General features: G+C 44.1%; 2 protein-coding genes across 3 annotated transcripts in view; both read left to right on the forward strand.

The window, feature by feature from the left end:
- Positions 1–4,202, forward strand: part of LOC133108010 (presenilin-associated rhomboid-like protein, mitochondrial) — a 35,935-nt gene extending 31,733 nt beyond the window's left edge. For both annotated transcript variants that reach the window (XM_061217402.1, XM_061217403.1), the window contains exons 4-11: positions 17–157; positions 422–470; positions 606–701; positions 974–1,123; positions 1,339–1,409; positions 1,506–1,607; positions 1,811–1,908; positions 2,007–4,202. In XM_061217402.1, the coding sequence (XP_061073386.1) occupies positions 17–157; positions 422–470; positions 606–701; positions 974–1,123; positions 1,339–1,409; positions 1,506–1,607; positions 1,811–1,908; positions 2,007–2,139 (840 nt within the window). In that variant the 3' untranslated portion in view covers positions 2,140–4,202. The remainder of the gene's footprint in view (positions 1–16; positions 158–421; positions 471–605; positions 702–973; positions 1,124–1,338; positions 1,410–1,505; positions 1,608–1,810; positions 1,909–2,006) is intronic.
- Positions 4,203–6,355: 2,153 nt separating this feature from the next.
- On the forward strand, positions 6,356–11,416 carry cldn15lb (claudin 15-like b). The gene is made up of 6 exons (XM_061217415.1): positions 6,356–6,483; positions 7,808–8,048; positions 10,266–10,430; positions 10,547–10,628; positions 10,786–10,899; positions 11,060–11,416. The coding sequence occupies exons 2-6, from the start codon at positions 7,829–7,831 to the stop codon at positions 11,157–11,159; spliced, it is 681 nt and encodes a 226-aa protein (XP_061073399.1). The 5' UTR covers positions 6,356–6,483; positions 7,808–7,828; the 3' UTR covers positions 11,160–11,416.
- Positions 11,417–12,219: the final 803 nt, after the last annotated feature.

The raw sequence follows: 12,219 nt of genomic DNA on the forward strand, positions 1-12,219 counted from the left end.
TCTAACTCCTTGTCAGTTCACAGGCTGCTCCTTCGGCACAGCAGCTATCTGGCAATACGAGTCTCTGAAGTCCCGTGTCCAGAGCTACTTTGATGAGGTGCGAGCGGATTGGATGGAAAAACTGAGGCCACAGAAGCAGGGTGACGTCCGCAAAGAGGTAGGATGCAGGAAAAATGTGGTGTGTCACAGATTCTGTCCCCTGACCCTCAGCCCGGATCAGTTTTGCTGTTCTCACTGTTATGGTATGGTATGCGTAAGGCTTAGGGTTTCACCTGACTGTGTGTATCATTTTGTTTTTGTGGCAGGGCAGGGGGATTGTGGGTGGGGTGTTGGGTGGAGCTGTGGGCAGTAATGGAGGTGTGGGAATGAGGTGTTTTAGCCTTTCTTGTCGGAGCCAAATATGATGGCTCTTGTGTTTCAGGTGAACCAATGGTGGAACAGTCTGAGTGAGGGTCAAAGGACAGTTACAGGTGTTTCTCGAGCTCTTTTTTCTTTGTCAAAATTTCTATAAAAAGGATAGAAAACATTATGAAATGGTTAAAATATATAATTTATGGTCAAGATTGTGTTTGTTAAATCATTTTTCTGACTATATCTCCCTACAGGGATCATTGGCTTGAATGCTCTGGTCTTTTGCCTTTGGAGAGTTCCCTCCCTGCAGCGAGCTATGATGAAATACTTCACCTCCAACCCTTCTTCCAGTAAGTATGTCTGTATGTGTGCCCCAGACAGACACACACACACACACACACACACACACACACACACACACACGCACGCACGCACACGCACACGCGCACGCACACACCACACCATGTCCATTTGCTTTTAGCATTGATTGAGTGAGGCTTGACTAGTGATGATGCTAATTCTAGCCAACAGTGGGTTTTGTTGATTGGGTGTGGGTGCTGGCTGTCATGCTGGTTTGGAGGATTGTGTTCATATTGAGGGGGGGTTGTGCTCTGCTCCCTAGAGGCGCTGTGCCTTCCAATGATCCTCTCCACCTTCAGCCACTTCTCCCTGTTTCACATGGCGGCCAACATGTACGTGCTGTGGAGCTTCTCCTCCAGCATTGTGTCTATGCTGGGCCCGGAGCAGTTCATGGCCGTCTACCTGTCTGCAGGTAAGAGAACCTGCAAGTAACAGTCACCTCTAATGTCCAGGACCAGAAGGTGGAGTTTGCACAGTATTTAATAGGTTCCAATACACCACACAAGCTCAGTAAAGCATAGAAAAGTATTTGAATCCAAATCCATTACATATTTGACCCAGATCTGCTGTTTGCTGTACATGGAGTGCGTCTGTGGTGCTCGCTGACATTGTTGTCTTGATTCCCAGGTGTTATCTCCACATTCGGCAGCTATGTGGCTAAGACAGCCTCAGGACGCCTGGGCCCTTCGCTTGGCGCCGTGAGTTTTATGCTCCTTTTCAAACACAGAATACTCAAAGTATTCAAGAACACCAGTTCTTGTCTCCTTCCCGGTAATAGTTCCTGTTTTCTTCAGTCAGGTGCCATAATGACCGTCCTGGCTGCAGTGTGTACAAAGATGCCCGAGGCCATGCTAGCTGTCATCTTCCTGCCCATGTTCACCTTCACTGCAGGCAGCGTGAGTGAACTCCTATTCCCAGCACCACACCACGCCTGTGGGTTTAAGCTGGGGGGTTCTGTGCCCTTAACACCCCCTGGAGGACACTTTGGGAATCACCAGTATGCGCGCAGACACTGTCAGACGAACATAGGGTCGGCGGCGGGGGGGTTTCTGCGGCTTAATTTTTTATTTCTGTTATGTGATACATCTGTGTCTCTCAGGCCTTGAAAGCCATTGTTGCCATGGACGCAGCAGGCCTTGTTCTGGGATGGAAGTTCTTTGACCACGCCGCCCACCTGGGCGGGGCCTTGTTCGGAATGTGAGTTTTTTTTTACTTTCGCGTTACCCTCCCCAGCAAGGTAACCGTCTCTCTGTCCCTACTGAAGTGTCCGCCCGTCTTCTCTTTAATGTCCGCAGCTGGTACGTCACGTACGGCCACGAGCTCATCTGGAAGAACCGCGAGCCGCTGGTGAAGATGTGGCACGAGCTGAGGACCAAGGGCCCCGGTGGGGGCGCGGCCGGGGGCGCGGGCGGGACCGGGACCTTCTAGGCCTCGCTCGCGGAGGGAGCAGGTGACGACATAGGACTCCCGTGCGGAGACGGGCGTGCGGCGGCTGAACCGCACCCCGCGTGTGGACTGAAGGAGGAGAGGATTCTGGGTGCGGGCTCCTCACCCAGGCCTGCCATTGTATAAACAGTTTTATCCCTATGTGTAAATGCAGCTGTTTTTCATTAAAGTAATCTCTGAGAGACTTTTCACCCAGCAGAGGGGGTTTCTGCCTGTTTCTCTGCTGGAGGTGCTAGGTGACGCTTTGTGATAATTTATGCCGATGTTGTATGTTTACTACTGCACATTACAGCACACTGGTTTGTTCTAAATTACAAGTTAATTGAAGGTGAAAGTCACTGCAATCAGAAAATGACACAAAAATATCTTTTATTTTAGGTAAAGAACTGTAATGATACATATCACAATGGATTTTACGCAGTTGAAAAATATCTACCAAACTCTAGTAGACTGACATAATGGTTACGACCAACCTATTAAGTAAAAAGGCAGAGTCCTGAGAGCTGTCCCCAAAGACTAGCACGTGGTAACTTGCAGTGTTATTTGCTTCATGGTTGTCTCGATTGTGTTCTAGCATGGTCTATCTTTGTTGTAACCTCCAGCGCATCTCACCACATAGGCTGCTATCAGCAGGCCGTGAGCACCGGCCGTGGTAAAAGTGAATTCGGGGCTGCTGGTTGGCTCATCCTGTTAAGAAACTGTTATAGTGCACGGTATAGTGCACGGCCCCAGTGATTTGCCATTGAATCTGGACAGTGCCAGTGCCAGCTGTGGCTGGCAGCCAAGGCCACACAGAGTTGCCACTCGTATTTGCTCAGGGATGGGCGCGGTTCACTCATCTAGGAATATGGTGACTTGTTTTGCTCCGTCAACCGTCTCTGGAAAACGTGGTGTCCTCATGTTCTCCTGTTGAACTCCATATGAGTGGTGTTCCTTCCACTCGTGTCTGCGAGCAGGACTTGCGAACTGCCCTGTGATGAGAAGCGGCAGCTGACATCACATGCTTTGGAGGACAGCGCGTGCTTGTTTGCACGCTTCCAAATGGACAGTGGAGGTTCCAATAAGCATTGCAGCTTGAATGTGATTGGGCCACTTTGAATTTCCAATTTGAAGGGAAAGGGGGAATGCTTTAATAAATTAAAAGTTGATTGAATTACTTTTGGAAATGTAAAGTTCAATTTGTTAATTGGAGTAAACCAAGTTGTACTGGCTAAGAATGAACATGCTTGTCCTGTAGGAGTGGACTGGGACTGTGATAAAATAAATGACAACATGTCATACAGGGCATTGAAGCCAATATTAATATAATATATCTTGAGGTACATTAGGCTGTTTTTTTTTTGGTTTTTTTTACATCAGCGCACTGGCAGTTATAGTCGAGTGTTGTGACCATCATATGGTCTGTAGTGATGCCCTGACCTTTCTGACCTACCACAACACACAATGTCCTGTACTATGATCATAAACTGTATGTCAGTTTTTTTCTATGCTAATGTTTTCTAAACTACTATGATGCATTCATGCCGTTTTGGACTACTGTGATTATACAAGTTTACTTTTAGGGTTATCTGCCAACAGGGGAGTGGCAGCAGTTGTTTGGAGATCATCACTGACCCTAAATTTTTGTTTTCTGATAGGGATGCAATTGCCTGAACAGGCAGACTAGCCAAAGACTGTTAGTCCCACACAGTGCAGTTTTCATGTTTTTCACATTGCAGACAGGACTGGAATGTGTTCTCATTCTGCAGCTGTTATAACTCAAGGCCTGTCTGCACTGTTGGGATTAAAGCATGTCCGGTCCTCACTGAGTGAATGAACATCCATAGGTTCCTGTCCTTAAGAGCCCTACAGTTGCACTTCAAACTCGACCTTCAGCATTAAACACCTGAATTGTCTGTCTTGGTTTTATGATAGTCTTGGCTGGGGATTGGCCTTTCAAGTGCGTCCTTGGTTAGTGTTGGAGAGCTGTCAGCCAGACGAGTATCAAAATGTATTTTTTTTAAATGAAGCTAGATTTCTTGTTATTAAAAAAGTTTCAATTGCCATTGTTCGTCTATACTGTTCAGATTTGTTTTGAACTGTCTTTTCCAACTGGGACTGTGAAACGTAGCAGAACTTGAGGGGTCTGGCGTTATCTGCATTTACTGCACAATGATTGAGATGACTTGATCACATTATAAGGGTTCTGCTTGTCCTGAAACATGGATACACTCCCAAAACAAACTTCACTCTCTCTAGCCTGAGACTGGTAACAGGTAGTAGCTTCACACTTGTCAGCAGGGGGCAGTGAGTCATATCAGAAATGCGCTCCATGACCTCCACACGTGGCCATGACAGGACAGTTGATGCATTTTGAGCTGGTAATGCTGAGACTGAAATAGGGAGTGTGTCCCAATACTCAAAATGTGTCCTCGTACGGGGGGAGGACATAAGGGGGGGAAAGGACAAGTTTTTTGACTATTGGGACACACCCTTGATTTCAAATTGACGACTGACAATTTTTCAAGATTTGGGACACACCCACGGAGTCTAATACTTCTGTTCGGACTAGTCTTAGTGCTACCCCTTTGTCTGCTTTTCCCATTATCGACCAAAATACATCTCTGAACAATATTCCCTCTATTTCCACCCATCCAGAAACACAGGGAGAGTAGACTTTGGCCCCTACAGATAGTAAAATATTAACCGGGTCATTAAGCCATAAAGCCTTTACCTTCTGTTCCCAACTCCCACCCACAGCGGAGTTTCTGTTTTAAAGCGGGAAGAACGCTGGCAGTGTCCTCTGTCCTTACCAACACAGGGGTTTACTGTTGAGTGTCTAAGGTGGGGGAGGTGGCTAATGCAATTGAAAGTAAATGGTTTTGCCATCCTCATAATGTTTACGAGAAATGTATAATTTACCCACTGTAGTTTAATATAATCCGAGAGTAGACACAGTGGGCTTGGCGATGAAAGTGTCACATGGAGCTGTGGCTTCTCAGCGAATGATATTTTGAACTTGTGTCTGTGGGTAAACTCCTGCTTGGCAAAAAGTCAACAGTGAAATCGACCTCCATGTTTACCGCAAATTTAAAGCCAAAGTCCACCAACCGACACGGAGAGAGAAATCCATTAACCCAGCCTGGGAGAAGAGTGCTGGTGGAAGCAGTGTGTGTTGTCCTTCTCACGCTCTCTCGAGTCCGATCATTACAGGGTGACTCACTCTGTCAAACAAAACAGAACATTCCCAAAATGGCTACATTTTCTTCATACTTCCAAGCAACCTCTGGAAAGACAGTGTCACCATTTCTGTGATGTGAATCACTGAGATGTACAGTATTATGGTTTCAGTGCCCGCATGTTCCCACACATCCTCCACAGCACTAACTGAACCACCTAAATCGACCAACAACCCTCGCTTAACTCATTTATTGTTCACAACCTGCTTTGAACCACTTATTTGGTCCCAGGACCGCCTGCAATGAATGTTCAGTGAATTTTCAGTAACATCCTACAGCCCCCTCAGAGTTACAAAATGACCCGCCAATCAAAAAAGTATGAAACAGAAAGTAGCCTACACAGTTGTGTCTTATCAGGCTCATTTTTATTATCAGCGATGCAAAACAGCAAGCATGGAAAAATGAGTAATGGTTCCCATTGATTAAAAATCACTTTCACAAAAGGAGCAACAGTCTTTAAGAACAAAAGAAAGTCGGTAGAGTTTCATTCACATAAGTAGAAGACAAGATGATACTGCTCAAGAGGCCAAGATAGTGAGTCACCCTATGTGGTAAATAGAGAGGAAGAAACTTTAGTTTTGTAGATCGAATCGATAAAGAATTAAAATGAATAAGATTCATTATTTTCAAAATTAGGAACAGAGATTGTACAATATTGATTGTTTTAGATCATGTTTTTTCAATGACCTTGTGGATTCCTGGAAGAATAGCTCACACAAAGACAAATTGGGATCAACATAAAGCACTAACTAAAATGAATAAAATCATCTCACTAAGCCATGATCCTGATACTGTCTCAGTGTCTCAGTCCCAGTGTCTCACTGATTCCCATTGTCCCAGTGTGTCCCAGGGAGTGTGTGTCTAGGTTCTGGGTCTGTACATTGCTAAGCCAATGGTTGTGCTCTGTCTTGAATGTACCATGAGTATGTGTGCTCACATTTGCTGATGAGGGGTTCAATGACCCCCAGCCCAATATTAACTCACCAGGGACACAACGGCTCTTCCAGAAAGTTCTCCCCACTCTGGAAGCGTCCATCTCGGTCACACCGCTGATCAGTCCTTTGTCTCTTTCCTTACTGGTCCGGCAAACGTGAGACCACAACCAGAGGTAAGGCCTTTGCTTTTATGTTTCAAGGGGAGGAAGGAGGTTAGGATGTTACCTATAATTCCCTTTACAGCTTGTCCAAAAGCCTGGGGTCTCCTCACTCAAACCACTATACCTCCTGTTTTCATGCTCCTCTTGAAGTAAAATTCTATGAAAAAGGAATTCAGTCAATATAGAGATTTGCGATACATCATTATTTACATTTACTTGTTTACAAAAAGTAGGTGTAAGTGCTGATCGGTACATTAATCAGAGCTGTTCATATAGTAGTTCAATGCTGAGGTGTGAGCTTGGAAAATAACACAAGAACTGGGACCAGAGGCTGCTTGGTAACCTATTCAGTAAAGACACCATTCTCGTGTATGGATGGATCCCTTGTCTGGTATAGAATGTGGACCATGCCAGTGGTGACTTTGGTTGGCAGCTTGGCGGGGTTTTGCCCAGAGATGGGAGGGTTTCAGTTAGCTGATGGCATCGAGCACCAGTGACCCCTCCTGACCAAATGGGCACCTGCAAATTCAGCTGTACATGAAGTGTCTTTCTCTCACATTGGGCAAGCACAACTTGTAAACTTTGATGTAATAACAAGCGAGGGCTGAGATCACATGCTTTGGAGGGGGGCTTGTCTGAGTTCAGCAGGGTTGACAATGGAGGATGAGTTGATTGAATTAATTTAGGAAATGTCTCATTTGATTGTTTGCATTAGATAATTAGAATATAAGGTTGCACTAGCTATGAGTGGATGTTCTTGTTGGACAATCTAGCCAATATTTATAGAACATACAGTAGTTCTAGTTACAAACTAACAGTTGGCAACTTTTTTGACATCAGTGCTCTGACAGTCATAGTCAGGTGGTGTGACCATCATATGGTCTGTAATGATGCCGTGACCTTTCTGACCTTCTACATTCTTCCAGAGCTCCTCTGTGCGAAGAGGAGAGCATGTGCTTATCTGCGCTCTCCAGAATGGATTATGGCGTATGAGTGATAGAAATGGTCGGTCTTTCCCAATTGGGAAGAAAATAGAAAAAAAAAACATGCCATTTTTTTAGAATTCCAACCAGCAGCCCAAGGTTCTCTTTGCTTTGTAACTTTGCTTTTACATTTTCCTAATCACCCAAAAATAACAATGGGTAGAAATTTGTAAAGAGAGGTCCAGGTTTACACACTACTCAAGGCTGCAGAACAGTCTCATACACTTCTCTGGAGACTTGGTGTGCCAGTAGTATCCAGCACCATCACTCAGGTAGACATAGAGGATTGTTAGAGTGAGTGTGTTCCTCTCTAATTCTCTCTTTGTGGGTATTTTTGGGTTGTGTTGGGTCAGGTGGTGCCTCAGACTGGGGACATGGCGGTTCTGGTGCTGCAGATCCTGGGCCTGCTCATGGGCCTCCTGGGCTGGATCCTGGAGTCCAGCTGCACAAGCTCTCATGCCTGGAAGGTGAAGAGTCACGTGGACTCCGTCACCTCCAGCAGCTGGCAGTTTCAGGGCTTGTGGATGGAATGCGCAGCTACCTCTTCAGGAGCTGTCCAGTGTAACACATATAAGACTGTCCTGGGCCTGCCAGGTGAGTCCTAAACAAGCAGGCACATACAAACACACACACACACACACACACACACACACACACACACACAGAATATACCTCTGACTCACACAGGAAAGGCCAGTACAGTTTCAGGGTAGCTGGGTAATTCTGATCATAAAGTTATTATCTCTGTCTCTGCATCATAAAACCAGTTTTGCCAATCATTAACTGTTCAGTTTTGTGTTACTCATAATAATGACCTATTTTGAGTGTGTTTCATATTCAGACACAGATTATTTCTTCCATTGCTCTAAAAATGACACTACTAACTACTAGCACTACTGCTATACACAACTTTTTTACACTCTGTTCAGTCTTCTATAAACTTCTATAAACACACTGATATGTATATCTTCACATTATTACACACTCCACCAGGACCTTTCACTTCTCCACAAGACTCCACTCCACTATTGTACATTATCCAAAATGATCTACCCAATGCGTCACTATTCATGTCTGCACAGTATTTCCTAGTGGAATAATTCCACACTATTCTCAACCCTTTGGTCTTCCCCAATGTATAAATAAAGAAATATATATATTAGATGTTATTATTGTTGCAACTGAAAGCATTTTACCATTGAAAGAGGATGTTGCGTGTTAGCTCCAAGTGTCACATGACTGATCCTTACCAAACAGACAAACACAAAAAGTGATGTCATTACTTTCAACATGGAATATAAACGGTCAGGTCCATATTGATCACCGTTAACCAGAAACCTGAGCGGCCACTCCCTCCATCCTCATCCTGACACGTAGGGAAGGGCTTGGCTCTTGATTACTTTATAGCCCCTACACAGAGAGTAAAGTCCCCAGCACCTGGACGAAGAACAGGGGACAGTCAGTGATACAGCAGTAGCAAGAAGACACGCAGAAGACCAGCTTGCTTCCCGCCTGTTTGCCGTGACTTTTCTCGGCCTGTTCCTTTCTTTGTGCTTTTTATATTTTTTTCGGGGGGTATTCGATCTTGGCTCAAGAACACTGACAATGTCGACCGCACTGGAAGTGACCGGGTTCTTTTTGTGTGTGGGGAGCTGGGTGCTCACTGGTGCCTCTATTGCCAATGACTACTGGAAGGTGTCCACGTTCTCCGGCAGCGTCATCATCTCGAACCGGCAGTATGAGAACCTGTGGCACTCCTGCGCTGAGGACAGTGCTGGGGTCACCAACTGTAGGGACTTTGAGTCTATGCTAGCCCTGCCAGGTAGGTACAACGTCGGCTGAACAAGTCACGAGACCATATCTGTGGTCCGTTTCTTTGACTACCACTCACAGGTGCCAGGCACAGCCCTCCGGACAGAAATTCAAACTATGACACATAGAGAAGTGTCAGGAAAAGGATAGGACTACTGGAGAGCTTTCAGAAAAAGGCTGTTGACCGCTATGCAGTAAATCTCATTGATATTGAATCTCTGGTTACAGGGGAATCTTTAAAAAAAACAGAAAGGTTGGATAATGTAGAAGCAGTTAGATACTTTATTGCAATGCTGGCCATTGGGCATGGTTGCCATTTTGTGTCACAATCTCTCTTATCAGGAAGTGAAGAGAGTCAACCACACCCTGTCTCTCGCCAGTTAACCCACTTATCATGCCCTGAGCTAGAGGACAGTGCCCTTTCCCTCAGCAGGCTAGATAATTGTTTGTGGTCACTCTACAGCACATTATAAAGGCCCAAGAGTGATGGATCAAGTCACTTGGGTTTATTTCTGTTATTGCATTTTTCTCAATCTCTGTAACACCATGTATTAGATTAAATTTGTCTGTAGCCTCTACTCACACTCAAATGAAAATGCTGGTTAGCCACAGTAAGGCAGGTTTTGCAATCACCTAAAAAACTGTTCCTTTTAAAGAAAAGTAAAAGTTGAGTGTACCAAAGCCCATGTTCCTGTAAGCCTGAATCTCTGTAACTCTGTGACCTCTATTCAATCAGCGTTTGCCCTTAACGTCATCTGAACAGCACTACAGTCAGTTGGGAGGTAGTTTCAGTGAGTGCTGAACTCACCAAACTGTGTTTGTGAAGGAAAAATGTCTTGCTATTAAATGTTAGTCAAAGTTGACTAAATCCCAGCCTATACATTCCAAACTCTGCATCACTTTATGTCTATAGCGCTGTACATTCGCTTCTGTGTGCCTATCTGTCATCGTAACTCTATGCATCTGTGAATTTATATGCTTGTTTCCCTGTGTGTGCAGGTTATGTGCAGGCGTGCCGTGCTCTGATGATTGTTGCCCTCCTGCTGGGCCTGATTGGGATTATTGTTTCCTTGCTGGGATTGAAGTGTACGAAGATCGGTAGTGCCTCTAAAGAGGCCAAGGGCAAGATTGCCCTGACTGGAGGTGCTCTGTTCCTGCTGTCAGGTGTGTTCCATTATCCACCCAAAATCAATGGCTGGATGAAATATGACATCAAAGAGGAAGAGTGAAATAATAGTTTGAGCTGCTCTACAATTTTGTCTCATTTCTCTCTGCTACAGGCCTCTGTAGCCTGACAGCTGCCTCCTGGTATGCCGCTCGAGTCGTGCAGGAATTCTACGATCCCTTCTTTGGCGGCATCAAGTGAGTTTAGAGAACGGCGTGATTACGATCCATTTTCTCTTGTGATCATATATGTAATACAGTCTAGGAACAGGACTTTCATGTGATAATTTCCCACTGCCTGATTTTGTTCCTAGTTCTAGCGAACACTGACAGATATTTTCCCATCTCTCGGTAGGTTTGAACTTGGAGCTGGCCTGTACATGGGCTGGGGTGGAGCCAGCTTGGCCATTTTGGGAGGGGGTTTCCTGTGCTGTTCCTGCAAGAGGGCTGTTTCTGCTCCGGCTAAAGGGTAAGTCATTCAGTTCTCTAAAACTCACCCCTTTGCCAAATTATACCATCTTACCAACTCCCCAACCCTCCTCCTCCTCCCCCCAAAAAAGCTAAAGTAAAATGTCCTGCTCAGTGTTAAAAAATAAAGTAAGAATGACATGCTGTCCTCTACTTTGCAGAAATTATGGTTATAACTACTCTTCAGCTGGCCAAGATCAGAAGATCTACAAACCGGCACCGGCTTCAACCGATACTGGAAGTACAAAGGCATATGTCTAAATGCATTTCAGAAATCGTTAGATTTGGAAACACTTACATGTCTGTATATTAATTGTTGTTTTTACAGTTGTCCCTAGCCTATTTGACTGGTTTGCTAACCAATTTTTGTTATATATTTCTTTTTCTTTCTTTTTTTTGTAAATTGTTTCGTAATTATGAGCTCTAATTGAATATGAGTTCTGTTTGAACCGTTGATATATACTAAATAAATACATACTTTGTAATTCATTCATTGACTAATAAATCATTATTTGGTATCAAGTTGCATGGCTTCTTTATTTGACAGATGTTATGTAATTCAGAGTTCCAAACAATATATATTAGTGCACAGGGCAGTAATTATAGCAAGACAAATATGGTCAGTTCCCACAAGGAGAATGTGGAGAATTGTAAAAAAAACAAAAACCAAAAATAATTAATTAATTAAATCAAAAAACTTCAAAAGGGTGGCAGTATCATACAATGGTTAGGGGACTGCACATGTTACTCACAAGTTTTCAGGTTTGATTAATTGTTTGGAAACTGCCAGTTATCTGAGCAAGGTACTTAAATTGGTTCAGTAAATGTGTCCATGTGTAAAAAAAAAAAAATGGGTTGTATGAAAATAGTAAATTGTGATCCAGGTGACAGCTAAATGCCTAAAACTTTACTATAAATTTTTGAAAACAAGCCAGAGATGAATATTCACCACATTCCCTGACACACACACACACACACATACACACACACACATTCTTAGGTAGAAATATTGGATTGAAATATTGGACAAACAACAAACATATGATGCGTTTATGTTCAAACCATTTATCAGATCAAATGAATGGCAAGGCCCAGTCTCCACGGTAGGTAGCTGCATTGTACTGTCCTCTGCTGGAAATAAAGCAGCAGCACATAAGAACCAGTAGTGGTTATTGGGTGCTACTCTGCTGTTCCCTTGAGTGAGAAAAAGCATTATATTTCAGCTTCCAATGAACAGCTGTAAAAACAGCAAGTTAGTAAATTGGTATTATTAGCTTAAATGAGAACAATAACAATTCAGCTTCTTGGGTGACAATCACTT

Source organism: Conger conger, chromosome 13 (assembly GCF_963514075.1).
Source record: "Conger conger chromosome 13, fConCon1.1, whole genome shotgun sequence".
Lineage (NCBI taxonomy): Eukaryota > Metazoa > Chordata > Actinopteri > Anguilliformes > Congridae > Conger > Conger conger.

Excerpts from the sequence above, each read along its gene's own strand:
- cldn15lb (XM_061217415.1), top strand. The coding sequence starts at position 7,829 with ATGGCGGTTCTGGTGCTGCAGATCCTGGGCCTGCTCATGGGCCTCCTG. Across the intron at positions 10,629-10,785 it reads CCCTTCTTTGGCGGCATCAA|GTTTGAACTTGGAGCTGGCC; the intron begins GTGAGTTTAGAG and ends ATCTCTCGGTAG. Across the intron at positions 10,900-11,059 it reads GTTTCTGCTCCGGCTAAAGG|AAATTATGGTTATAACTACT; the intron begins GTAAGTCATTCA and ends TCTACTTTGCAG.